The sequence below is a fragment of the Vigna angularis genome, chromosome 7 (assembly GCF_016808095.1).
Source record: "Vigna angularis cultivar LongXiaoDou No.4 chromosome 7, ASM1680809v1, whole genome shotgun sequence".
Classification (NCBI taxonomy): Eukaryota; Viridiplantae; Streptophyta; class Magnoliopsida; order Fabales; family Fabaceae; genus Vigna; species Vigna angularis.
This window is the reverse complement of record NC_068976.1, coordinates 14,533,663-14,548,261: the sequence shown is the minus strand read 5'-3', so window position 1 is coordinate 14,548,261 and position 14,599 is coordinate 14,533,663. Positions and strand designations below refer to the sequence as shown.

Below are 14,599 nucleotides of genomic sequence, written 5' to 3'. Positions count from 1 at the left end.
GGTATAGGTATGTGTGCTGAACTATTTAGATGCTTGTGATTATATGTATGTCATGTCTTCTTGCGTACTTCATAAATCTGGAGGTGGTTCTCTTTGTCTATAAGAGGCAGTAAAAAAGATGAGGTTCGAGTGCTACCTTTTCATCTTTCAAGGCGATAGAAAGGGAATGATGTCTTGCTCGTACGTTTTCGACTCGTGTTGAGTATATTCTTCGTTGTGAGCAATAGTAGAGTTTTTACTCAAAAGTCGTTGAGGAACATGGGAGATATGTCCAAAGCTGCGGTGGAGGATGACTCAAATTGCTCTGTTTTGGTGAACAAGTTTTATATGCTAGAGCATGGAAAAACGACACATGGTTTGGAATTGCTTGGTTGTGGCATAGGGTGACTTATGTTTGAGATGAACTTGTTTGAGGTGTCATGTTTATAGCATTAATATAATGAATGATGTTTATTGCTTATGTTATTTCATTGTATGCTTTTTGATAACTCATCCTTATTGTTTGTGTGTGTTGCGATGATTATATAACTCATGTTATTATACGGGAACAAATGTTTTAATAGATGTCCTCGATGATGAATAAAGCAGGCGAAAGACTTGAACAATGTTTAGGAAATTTTCTAATTTAAGTTTTTAAACGGTTCCAATTTTTCTTATGTGCGTTTGGATTAATATTTGTGCGGTTTTAACTTTGGAATAAAATTTTGTTTATTTGATGATAAATAAATTAAGGTTTTTATTTCTACCGTTTTCTTTATTGGTATTAAGCTTTTATTTTTATTTTTTTTACAATAAAGAAGATCTTATATTTTACTCATGACATCCTAAAGGGAGAGTTATACTTGCTTAGTTAACGTCTTTCTGTTTCTTTTCTGTTTTTTCTTTATTTTCCTTATATAATCGCTTATTTTTGTTTCTTATCAAAATATTATTGTAGAATTATGTTTATTTTCTGTTTTTTCTTATATAATCGCTTATTTTTGTTTCTTATCAAAATATTATTGTAGAATTATGATTTGTGTTCGATTCATCTTCCAAATTTTATTTTCCTTCACGCTCTCTTTCATCTTTATTTACATAACTTCTACTAGTAGTTTATAAATCTCTTGATAATGTGAACTACACTCATAATCGTGTTACCACAAACTTTGTACAATTCTCCTACAAGTCACAATCTAATTCAGTATCTTTCCCTTTACCACTATCTAAACCTTGTTTGTCGCTTTGTGTCTCGGTCACAAACTTTTACAATGGATCCACAAGTGGAAGTGTATGTGATGAGAAAGCCTACGCATTTTAATATGATTTTTCTGACTCCAACTTGTTCATGTGTGGAAACAATATTTTCTTTGCTTTCGGCTAAATCAACTCAGCAAATTTTGACGCAACTGATACAAACAAGTGAATTTTCACACAGAAAACATATCTACCTTGTCTCGTTAACCGAGGGTTAGAAAAAACCTAGACGGTTTTCAGCATGTTTTTGTACAACGGCAGTAGTTTAATTTTTTTACATTATTATAGTAACAAATTATACTGAGGGTGAAAACAAAAATAGTGCTATATTTAACTTGGATTCTTTTGTATACAGATTATAAATAAATTATTCCGAACTTTGGATGTTTGGACCACATTTCTTGACCATTACCATAAAAACCTATGAAAAAGAGTAATTGTTTGCTGTTGATGAAATTCATTGTACAAACAATATCTAGAACATACATCATATTCAAAAGTTAACAGCATGTTTCTATTTACTTCATTGAGTTTTCTTTTTCAGCTTTTACATTTTTAGCTTGCATTTTTTTTTCTTCATAAACTTAGTGAAAGTTACACTTCGTAAATTTACATTCACAAATCTCGAATTGATATTATTCAAATTGAAAGTTAAACGCTATTGATTAGGCAATAAAAAAAGTCAACTGGTTCTTTAATTCTAAAAGTCTACTATAAAGTCATCCCAAATTTCTACTATCAACACATTATAAATATACTTAACTTTATAAAAATCAACTTAACAATGACAATATAACTGAACATAAGTAATGAAGAATGATACTATTTGATTCTCTTGTTATCCAATAGTTATGGTAGTCAGCGTCCGTGTGTTCATGATTCTCTTTCAAAAGAAAAATAGGTATCAAGAATGCACAACGGCACAACTAGGCGGCAAGTCTGCTATTGACATCACTTGCAAGAGAAAATATAAATACTATTTTATGATACTAGCTACATTGTGAAATAAATACAACCTTAAATCCTTGAATATTTTAGGTTTGGCTAGAATCAAATGATTATAACAATAAATTTAATACATGAACTGCTCAAGACTCAAATATTCACATCATATTTACTACTCACCCAAAAGATTTGGGCAATGAATTTGGAGTCTGAGCTCTCCATTTCCCAATTTCGGTCTTAAGATCACTATGAAAGGAACTGAGTGATTCCTGACGACTAGCAAAAGCTGCAGCAAACTGCTTAACTTCCCCTTCTAGATTTTTCCTTCTCAGCACTTCAGTATTTAAATCTTTCAAAACATTTTCTTTTTGACTGGAAACCATTGATAGTTTCTCAGATGATTCAGAAAACTTCTGCAGCAAAGACTCTCTTTCGACCTTCAAAAGATGTAACTCCCTTTCCATGCTTTCATATCTTTCACATAAATCCTCCTTTGAGTACGCAGTTTCACCTCCCAAACCAGAGCCCTTTGTCACAAAAATTTAATTTAGGATAATCAAGAACAACCTACTATACTTCATCTCATTTTATGCTAGAGTGCAGTTCTATACGTTCACCTATTGTAGTCTTAAGAAAACTGAGTGCACAGATTAGCGCACTATCTAATGCATAATATCTTTGTAGACTTTCAATCTACAAGCGGCTTCCTTCAGCCTGAGTTTTAATCTCTCTCAACAATCTCTTCAATGACATTTCATTCTATAAAGAGCTAAAGAGAAGTCAATACAGATTTGTAACGGTAAAAGTGATTTACCTGACTATTTATTCCTACCCAATAGATATCCCTAAGCTCTAGCCACATTTAACAAGTTCACTTTGGAGGTCCTGACTATTCATATGGACAAGACAAGCTAGCACAATATGAATCAAATCGACTCTTGTAGAGACATACTTGTAAGTTGTAACATAAAGGAAATGGAACCTTGCAATCGTACTAATTTTTTTCAGTAGTATCTAATTTCTCCAATATTTTTTGTCAAAAGAAGCCAGACACTATATTGCCATCATTTGATGGCTATTATAATAAGAAAGTAACATACAATTATCGATTTGAAGGGTATGTATACATACTATTTGCGACAAGGAGACCATGAGAGGAACTCGATAAACAACATTCTATTTCTAACAATTCTTATACTACACACATATTCCACAAGGTAGAAATGCACCATCGATGATTTTTATCGTTTTATAAACACGACAACCCCTTGAAAAGCTACTATATATCTTAATCATTTGCTCAATTTCAGCTACTGGACATGTGCCAAGCAAGGCTTCAGTTATTATTGTACTAATGGCAATGGAATTCTTAAAGAAGATAGAAGATGCCCTAAAAATAAGACAAAGAATAAAACCATGATTGATGATTGATATCTTGATATTTGTGAGCAGACAACTACCTTGTGTTCACAGCTGCACTTCTGTTTCTTCTCCAGTCCTTCTGTTATTGAGGTTTTCGATAACTCCAGTGATGTAATTATATTGTCAATGCTCTCGCGAAACAATCTTTGTTGTCCGTTAATTACAGTACAGTTTTCAGTGGAAGACCTTTGACCAACCATATTGACTGAAATATGACCTTCCAAAGTTGCAAATAGATGAGCTCCAATTTCACTCACAGTTGAAATTATCTTCTCAGTCGATAGTGTGCCACCCGACGCACATCTCTGTTTAGGACACAGGAGAAAAATACTTTACTGTTTCTTGAAATCATCAAGCAAATAAAGTTCGAAAAGAGTGATATAGTACACTCATTCAACCTGCATTATTGACAAAACCTCCTCAAAGCCATCCTTGAAATTTCCCATAGATTCAGATAACCCCAGATGCAATTCATGAATTAGTTGTGCTTCTTGTTGATGTTTTGCTGCTTCACCCATTAATTGTTTGCTGGATGGCACTTCCTTTGAATGCTTTTTCTGGATTCACACAATTAACATAGAGCCAACCATACCGAGTTACGAAAAGAAGTTCAAACAGCAAATGTTAATAATACATTTGATAAGATAATGACGAACAATGACATGAGACGAAAACAAATCATATCTCGTTAATTCTTATTAAAAAGGAAGCTCAGTATAGCAGTATTTTATGGATGGCCGACTCTACAAAAACGATGTTTTATATCTCTGTATCAGTAGCTCAAAATGGATTCAAAATATAGACAAATTAAAAACATTCTAGAAGAGTGCATGAGAGATATGTATAATTATCATAATTGTAATTTGTAGCGTCATACTGGAAGAATTATCCTTTTTTTATCGGTCTTCTAGATCGATCACAATTCTATTGTCAAAATTTAAATTTCACAAATATGATTGGGATAGGATATTTATCAGATACTGACCTCGAGTTCATTTATTCTTTCTTTAGCTAGTTCCAGTTGTCTCCTCAAATCTTGAACCTCACGTTCATACTTCTCAATTTCACTAGTACAACCCTGACAAACACAGGTCAAACGAAACTAAGTAACAACTGCCAAAAAGTTGCATCATATACTACTTAATAAAGATACTAATGTCAGAATATGTAATAATTAAAAGCCACGCGCAAGCCACATGGGCGTAAACTTACTGAGCATTTGAACTACAAAAATGGTTTACAACAAATTCCAGTTTTCGTAAAACCTTCTAATACATGATCATGATCAGGTGAGTCTATGATTCTTCAATAATACAGCAAAGAAAATTTTGGAAAATCCATCAACCAAACAAATTAAAAAAAAAATAATCTCCACCATGTATGTCCAGATACCGATTTCTCTTCTATCTCTTGTATCTTCAGTTGTGGAGGGCAACCAGTGCAAACTGTATAGCGCTACCCTTTACTCTTAACTTTGTTCCTTTTGGGGAGATGAGGATGGATTTGAAACAATAGAAATGCAAGAGCACATAAAAGAAAGTCTTTTGGGGAAAAAAACTTAATACTTATGTACTCACAGTTGTATCAATTGTCGGGAATGACTGAACTTTTCTGTTGGTGGGAGGAGTAGTTTGAAGGGAATCAAGATCTGCAACATAACCGTTGTTCATTTTCAACCACATATCTTCATCGGCCACATTACAGAAAACATCTGGAAGGGGGCTTTGATCTGGCAACGTTGAATACTTTGATCGCCTGACTACAAAAGCACTGGGATCTGCCTTCGGAGATTTGAAAATATCTCCTTGAGATATACTACTAATGTCACTGTACTCTTCCATAAATCCGTGCCTCAAAAATCCCGGTCCCTAATGAATAAAATGGTTAAAATATCAGGAAGAGTGAGAATGAAAATCAAGTTAACTACAACGCGGTACAAGAAAGGAAAACTGTGAATTGTTCCAATGGAACAAAAGTGATTATGCAATTCAGTTTAACATACAGATATAATGATCATTCAGATAAACGAGGTTCACCTGACTGTCGTTCGTCCCACAGTCTGAGAAAGATTTTGTAGTAGAATTTTCAAATTTTATCTGTTGTTCCCTAATCAATTGATTACGTGATTTCCTCTCCTCTTGCAGTTCCATTTCATACTGTACAGTGAGATATAAGCAGATAGTTAATTAATTAATACAAAACGATAAAACAGAGTTTACGATAACCCTTTAGAATGAACTTTAATGGCTCTAAATATGCATAGTGCATAGGAATTTGAAAGGCCAGACCTACCTTCAGCAAATCGTTCCTGAGTTTAAGAATCTGTTGCTCGAGCACCTCAGCATGGGACCCCTGAAAAGAAATTTCTATAATGTAACATTTTCTTATTTTGAATGTACAAATTATCGTCAGGAGATGATTACCTGAAGCTTCTTACGTAGTTCCTCTATCTCTAATTGTTGCCGTTTTAACAAGGCAGCATCCGTCAATATCTGTAAAATTTCTATTGTCAAAACAGTGGCCAAATATAGGCTAGAAACAAGTACCAGCATGTGCATGAAAGCACACCCTAAGCGCATATAGCTAGCTGCGAAGGAATTGAAGGTTTATTATTGAAGTACCTATATCTTAACTATTCCCTGAGAAAAACAAGTGAAATGTAGAGAAAAGTTCAGGCTTGACCCAATTCTCTTTAGTCTGCTAATATCCTGTCGGGCAAGTCTTACCAGTACGTATAAATTGTTTTTAAATTTCTTCAAACTTATGCAGTTTAAGAAAGAACGAAAGAAAGAAAGAGAAAAAAATCACCATCGTAAAAGGTACTTATGCAGATTAAGAAAGAAAGAAAAAAAAATCACCATCGTAAAAGGTAATACGCATCCTCAGTAAGATCATCATGGTGGAAACTTAACAATGTAAAACGTAAACATTTCACGATTAATGGTACCTAGGCGGGACTACATATGCACGTACAACACCTACACTGAGTTCCTATTCAACAAGCAATATGAAACTTTTAAGGACTGAAAATAAAATTTAATACGGTAAAAGTTATAAAATAGTAAACTTGAAGTACACAAAAAATACACAGACCTCATTCACTTGAACGCAATTCGTTATGCGTTTGGCTCTACTTGCAAACTGAAGAGTTCCCCTTGTTTCTTCAATGTGAATCTGTATGGATTACGGATATTGACATTAAAATATTGTTGATTTCAAGCATACGAAAAGAGTTGCAAAACCGAAATCGCAGCCTCTACCTCTTCTGGCGCTATGGTACAAATAATGGACGTTTTGGCATTACCACCAAGAGCAGGTTGGAGTATACGAGTTAATTTACTATCACGATACGGGATATGCCCCCTGCCATGAAACAAAAAGGGGCGGAGCATTATTATCTTGTGAAAAGCCCCCAAAATTAAAATATTGCACAGGAGGAAGGGCAAATAACTATATACCTTTGCTTCGAACCCTCACTTAGTTTGTTGATAACGTTTCCCAAAACCATCAAGCTTTTGTTAATATATTTCCCTTCTTTTAAACGTACTCCATCAGCTCCAGTTTTGGCAATCCTTTCAGAACCAGCAAGATCTACTAAATTCTAATTCCACAAAGTCCACAATAAGCACGCCAATTACTCGTAAGAATTTCTTATATACAAGGAAGGCGTGAAAAAAGAATACAAACCAAGACTGAAACTCGAACAACATCATTGATTGAACAATCATTGGAAGAATTGGAATCCTTTCCTTTGCTTTCAATCACCTGCATATTTCATTTTAGCAAATGATTTAGGAATAATTTTATGAGGCAAAGTTCTCTGATAAACATAAGTTTCGCAAATAAAAAGTTTGAGGGATACCATTCTAAATATTGTGTGCGATCTGCTACTCCTTACATTCATATTTGTCTCACCAAAATGTCTGTTAACTGGAAAAGTATCAAAGAACAATCATCAACTTAAATAAGCATGCATATACGTTCAAATTTCAGAGCAAATTATAAGAATGTATCAGTATAAACACAAACCTTCCCCTGCTTTAATGAGATTCAGCACTTGTTCAGCATTATTTACAATTTCCTCTTTCAGCCCTGAGACAAATACTCCACGCTGGCAAAAATTAAAATGTAAAAGTCAGCCCATTTATACCATACAGTTTCTATGATGTAAACGCACATCAAATTTTAAAAATAATACATATAGCAACTATGCAACCTCCAAACTCTCGTGAATTTGCAATTTCTGGTTTTCAACAACAAGAAGGTCGTTAATTTCTTCGTTGTAGATCTCCATATAGGAAACTCGGATCAGAAACTCTCGATCAGATACCTGAGGCACCGAATTGGTCGAACCAAACATCAACAATACATAAATAATCACAAACTTGAACAAACTAAACCAATTTCGTACTAAGCACTAAACGTACTGTCTCAATTGTCGCAAATATATCTCTAACTGCCCGAGGAATCACTCCTGCGTCAGTTTCAGAACCATTCATGGTGAAAGTCTTGCCACTACTGGTCTGCCCGTACGCAAATGCAGTTCCTGAGCATAGCATGTGACATGATCTCAACAAATCAACATTCATATTTAGAAATTACAAAAATTTAATTACATCAGTAAACTTTGGATTTTCGTAGCATCCTCCAAAGACACATTGAAATACTAGTAATTTTAGGTCAACGTTCAGACATTTAGTCCATTGAAAATTTTATTATTAGTCGAAACAATTAAAAAGAAAACGAGATAATGAGACTTGGTTTTAGAATAAAAAATCAAAACATAAAATCAATTCCTTTTAAAATTAACTTTACGTTAAGCTATTCACTTAGTTGCTGCAGTTATCCCTTACGCTTACGTAAATGTTCAGACTTAGTCCATTGATAAACTGATTATTAGTTGAAACAATCGGAAAGAAAAACTTGATGATGAGACTTAATTTTCGAATAAAATATTTAAACATAAATCACTTCATTTCAACTTAACTTAGTTGCTGTAGTTATCCCAATATTAACTTTACTCCTCTACGGGAAGATTATAAACTTCAGTAAACACAGTCTTTAATAGGCGTTTATCACTGCTAAAATTCTTAGTAAGCAGATTTATGTTTATCTCAGTCTCACCAAAATTGAATCGTAAGGTCAGGATTACACCCCATTTATGTATTACAATAATTTAGCTTTATTCCTAATTGAAGTAGGATCTCCAACAATACAACCAAAGCATAACATAAATCTTACAATAAATTAAATTAACCATTCTTGGGATTTCCAAAAATTACACATACTCTTTCTGAATTTCTAATCGTGTAATAATCACCCTTGCATGTTTAAAAATATTATACCTACACTCCTTATCTCCTTAATGTTTTAAAAATGTCGGCGAAGTTTATGTAATTTCATAAATCGTTGGAAAATCTTAATACAGCATTGTTTAGTACTTGAGCTAAGCTAAGACTAAGACGAATATCAGAAACCAAAATAACCAAAATAACAATAACAATAACAAAGAGTAGTAGATGCGAGAAGTGAACGAGTATCGAATTTGGATACCGTTGAAGCCATCGAGCGCGGAGTGAATGATATCCTTGGCAAGGAGCTCGTAGACGCTAGCATTGCTGCTTCTTTCGTCGAATATATGATCTGAAAGCGTGAGAAATGGAAAATTGAAGAGTAATTTGAATATAAAACATAGAGAAGAAAGAAATTGACGATGACGATGACGTACCGAAAGCGTAAGAAGAGGCAGAGAGAGGAGTGCCGTGGATCTTGTGAAGAGATATGCGGTTATCTTCGACATTCCAGAAGGTTCCAACGGCGGAGGAGGAGTCTTCGGACACTGGAGGACGGAGGCGAACGGCGACGCAGATCTTCTCCATTTGGCTGCTTTTCTCACTGATTCTGTTCTGCAACAAACAGAGCGGGCACTGCTACGATCTTTTTCTCTTTTACTACGTTTGAATTTCTGTGCATTGACGGAAACACCCTTATAGATCGCGGCCCAACCGTTGAATTTAATTTCTGGATATTCACACAAGTGGGCCACTCAGGAGCGCGTCTGTTTTGTCTAGGTCTTCAAAAACATGCGCAAGATAGAATAAAATTGAAAATTGTCTAGTTAAAAATATAAAAAGTAAATTAAGAAAAATGTGAAAATAAGAAACAAATATAAAAAGTTGTGGTAAAAGTCATTAATAACACATTAGTTGTATGTCCGTTTACGTAATATCTCTCTTATTAACTATGACATAATGAGATATTGTACACTTTAATGTTTAAATTATTTTTTGATTTTATCTTCAAAAGATATATTTGAAGATGAAAAAGTATTTAAGTTATCTTTAAATTTAATTTCTAAAGAATCTAAAATTCTAAAATTATTATAGTATATCATAATATTGTTAATTTTTAATTTAAACTAGAATTAGTATTTCATAAAAATATGAATTATGTGTGAAGAAGGCATATTTATGTGGAATTTTACATCTAAGTCATATAATAAAATAATGCATAAGTAATAATTGAAAATATAAAATTGGTATGAAGAATTTGAAAAAGAGAATAGAGAATTAAGGTTCAATTCCACCGCTAATAAAATCTAACCATTAACATTTGCCAATTAAAAAAATACATCAGGAATAATTATTTTAATTGACTATATTTTTAAATGCATCAAATAGATAAATATTGGGAATAAATTACGAACACATTTTAGTTAAAGAAAAAGTGGAAAAATTGTGAAAAAAATAAATCCAAAAAAGGACATATATGTGTTTATGACTGGATTCAATATTAGACAAACAATATTCGTTAAAAGAAATTGGAATACTTTTACTAAGTTGATTAAGAAAGACACTAGGCTTGGTTGGAAACAACGAGATATAAATTATCTTAGCAGGTGAAGAATGGATGGTGGATTACAAAAAACAAGGTAGGTTTATGTTGTTGTTACTATGAACATAATAACATTTTAACAAACTTAATATCTTATAAGAGAAGACATATTTAATTTAAAATATAACTAATCATTCTTTTCAATTTTAATATGCTTTTATTAATAAATCTGTAATAATATAAAAATATATATTTTAAATAAACTCATCAACAAATTTAAAATCTTGTTATTATAAATTTAATAAGTTTAACATTCAATTGTTTGTTACGTGGTGATGAAAATTTTGTATAGTACATTGATTACTATATATTCTATTAGCTTTTATAATAATTGATTTTATTAAATATTTACTCTCATACCTAAATATTTATGGTGCATTTAATTAAATTTTTTATATTTAATGTTATTAATCTTTACATATTTATCTATATTTTAAAATATTTTCATATTACTTTATAATTTCCTCATAAATTGAGATTTGTTTTTCATATCATCTTCAATTATACTTTTTAATATTTTTTTATCATAAATTCAGATAAATAAAGGAATGCATGGAAGATAAAGTTGGCAATAACTATTATAGTAACTGCATTTTTATTAGTTATGACTACATGAAATTAAAAAAATGTTTGTGGAAAATCATATATTTATATTTACTTTTCTTATTTATTAAGCAACACGCATTACATAAAATGTTAAATTTATAAATTTTTCAAAAGATAACCTAGAATCATACCAGTTCACCAATGCACTCAGTAATTAGTACTGAATTATTTGCTTTCAAAACATGAAGCAAGTGAGATTATTATTAATTAATAAGTTATTAGATACTTTTATATTTAAAAAAACTAAAAACTAAAATATAATTTGATATTCATTAAATTAAGTTAAGGTCTAGAGTAATAATCGATTATCTTAATGGTCCTAACACATCAAACTTTTAGAATCGTCACAAATGAAGGGATAATCGATTGTCATATCAGATAATCAATTATTTTCGAAAGAAAACTCAAAATCAATGCGAAAATAATCGATTATAACTAGTGATAATCGATTATTATCGAATTAAAACACATGCTGGACAAAATTCAAGTGTTCAAATACACATACATTAACCCTAAATCATGAGGGAACACACCCAAAACATCATGCATGCATTCAAGCCTCATATATCCTTAAGAACATACCTTAAAACATACATTACATCACTTGAATAATCCAAAACTCATCATTATGCAGATTTCAACCCACACAAACCCAACATACTGCATATGATCATCACACCACTCTTTACAACATATATTTGTATGATAAAACCCTAAACAAAATACATTTGTCATGGAATTTACTCTCATTCACTTAACTTTTTGCACCGAATTTAATTGCTAAATTGTGCTTAATTGTTCAATAATTCCTCAATTTTGCTAATTGGGTTTAATTTGGCTAGTAATTCATATTTTAATTAATTTGGATTATCTCAATTTAATTATTCTTATTATTATTTTTAGGACAAAGTTTGAGATTATATTTTGGGACATAAAGAGAGCTGCCACGTCATTTGTTAAATTCCACATTAAGGTTTTGTTTCAATTTCATTTGTAATTTTGTTTTTAATGTGTATTTTGGACCAGATTTACCTTTGGGTCCATTTTTGGGCAGATTTTGTAGAAGCCCATTTTAGGGGCTGATTTGGCACCTTAAGTTTAGTACCCAAAAGGTGGAAAACGCCCCACACTTCTTCACTCTCGTTTTTAATGTGCATTTTGGACCAAATTTACCTATGAGCTCATTTTTGGGCAGATCTTGTAGAAGCCCATTTTAGGGGCTGATTTGACACCTTAAGTTTAGTACCCTGATAAGTGTCAAGAATTGCATATCCTGAGCACTTATTTTAATCTCTTTTGATGCATTATGGAGTAAAATCTCATGAAAAGTTGTATAAAATGTATATATTATTGATTTTATATCAGTTTGAGTGTTTTTGTGTGTTTATTTTGCAACAGAATAAGGATTGGGAAGAACCAGTGAGCCAGCGAGCAAGAGGACGCTCGCCCAGCGCGCAGTGGACGCTCGCCCAGCGAGCAGAGGACGCTCGCCCAGCGAGCACGCTCGTGACGCTCGTCACCCAGCGAGTGGACGCTCGTTGCCCAGCGTGGACGCTCGTCCAGCGAGCAGTGGACGCTCGCCCAGCGAGTGGACGCTCATGACGCTCGTCGCCCAGCGAGGACGCTCGTCCAGCGCGCAGTGGACGCTTGCCCAGCGAGCAGTGGACGCTCGCCCAGCGAAAAATAGCGCTCGCCCAGCGAGCTAGCACTAGTCGCCCAGCGAGCTGACCCTGTTCGCCCAACAAAAAATCACTTACGACTCATCTCTTTAAGAACGCGAACCAGAGGCAGAGAACTCAGTTTTGGAGGGGGAAACCCTCCCAGAGCTCAAGGACGAAGGTGTGGAGGCGCGACTTCACTGCAGGAGCTCACGGAGGCCGCTTGGAGCATGTGGAAGCATCTCTTTTCTCCTCCTTGGGTCTTCTTCTTCTTCCATCCACCATGTTTGTAAGCTTGAGGTTCTTCCATGGAAATGGAGAACCAGTTTCATTTTGTTAGGAATTGATGTAATTACTGAATTCTTGTGTATTTGATGAATGATTTGAATATATATATGCCTGCTCTGTTAATTTCTAGTTTCTTGTTTCAAATCTTAAATCTTGCATGTAATGAGGACGTTCATGACTTGATTTTGGGGTTTCATGGGTTGTGGGGACGTAAGATGGAACCTAGAAATGAAACGAGAGTCCTTGTGGTTCATTGATTCTAGGGATGGAAGATGATTCACATGTTGTCTGAGATCCTAGTTCTTAATGCGGGTTTACTTGTTAGATTGTCCAAGGGATTGGAGTTTGATGAGGAAAACCTAGACTTTTTCACCTAAGAGATTAGGGGTAGAGTGTTTTAGCGGATTGACATTAGTAATTAATGGAGAGGAGATGAAACTTTTTATGCACAAGAGTGAAAGTGGTGAAATCTAATCTGAGCAAAGCCGATCCATATCATTTCTGACCTTTTTCCATATCTAAGTGTCTTCACTACCAGAGCCCAACCGTGTAATTTTGTATAAATTTATGTTTCTGTACTTGTTTGTAAATTGATGTTATGTTCTTGAGTATGGATGAGTTGTTAATCGCACAATTCTCTAGTATTACGAGTCTCTTGGGAAAACGATACTTGGACTTACCATTTTATATTACTTGAAGCGATTCGGTACACTTGCCGAAAAATCGCCCTAACATACCCAAAGGGTGGAAAATGCCCCACACTTCTTCACTCTCGTTTTTTTGGCTCTTGGACAACTCCCTTTTGGGGTTTTAGGTTTTCATTTATATTTTCATACACTTTCAATTTCAACAATATAATTTTGATTCTGCAATTCCGTTTTCTTCTCTTAGCTTGCAATTTTGGTTCTACACTTTCAATTTCATTCTCATTCTCGCATTGCAATTTCACTTTACATTTTGTTTTTCATATTTCGTTTCTATAAGCATAGCGTATTATGTTTTGATTTCATTTCCCAGTTTGAACTTCGTTTATGAATTAAGTTTCTAAATTGAAATTGAATTTCGTTTCTACATTGAATTTCGTTTCTACATTGAGTTTCGTTCCTGCATTGGTTTTGCTCGAATGTTTCAAATTTTTCTTCGTTGTTTGAAGGTTGTATTAATGGTAGCTTGAGTATGTGTGGGTTGGTAATTGGGAATATTGCATTGCTTACTTGAGATTTCTGAACAATGATTGTATTTTGTTGTCTTACCATGCATTGTATTAAGTTAGTTCTGTGCTTGTAATTAGGTTAGGTATATGGTTAGTTGCCTAATTGGTGATTAATCTCCGCTTAGTTGATAAATCTGTGTAGTGCATAATCAATTGAATAGGTGTGTTGTGTTTGCTTAATTCGCAATTTTGAAGACCAGATTAACCTTCACTTAGTTGGTTAATTCGTGTTGGATTAGGGGTAAGTGGAGCGTTTAAGTTGTTGTTTATCAAGAATAAGAAGCATTGCAATTGATCCAAATGCCAACATGTTGTTAAATCTATGTTTAATTTGTGT

General features: G+C 33.4%; 1 protein-coding gene across 1 annotated transcript; it reads right to left on the bottom strand.

The window, feature by feature from the left end:
* Positions 1 to 2,014: 2,014 nt before the first annotated feature.
* Positions 2,015 to 9,555, bottom strand: LOC108336419 (kinesin-like protein KIN-7N). Its single transcript, XM_017572867.2, has 18 exons — positions 9,332 to 9,555; positions 9,157 to 9,246; positions 8,031 to 8,149; positions 7,820 to 7,933; positions 7,633 to 7,714; positions 7,466 to 7,533; positions 7,291 to 7,368; positions 7,062 to 7,204; positions 6,864 to 6,966; positions 6,697 to 6,777; positions 6,027 to 6,095; positions 5,896 to 5,955; positions 5,640 to 5,759; positions 5,181 to 5,471; positions 4,589 to 4,681; positions 4,002 to 4,160; positions 3,642 to 3,908; positions 2,015 to 2,708 (listed from the first exon to the last, which is right to left on the bottom strand). The coding sequence occupies exons 1-18, from the start codon at positions 9,480 to 9,482 to the stop codon at positions 2,358 to 2,360; spliced, it is 2,439 nt and encodes an 812-aa protein (XP_017428356.1). The 5' UTR covers positions 9,483 to 9,555; the 3' UTR covers positions 2,015 to 2,357.
* Between the last annotated feature and the right edge of the window lie 5,044 nt (positions 9,556 to 14,599).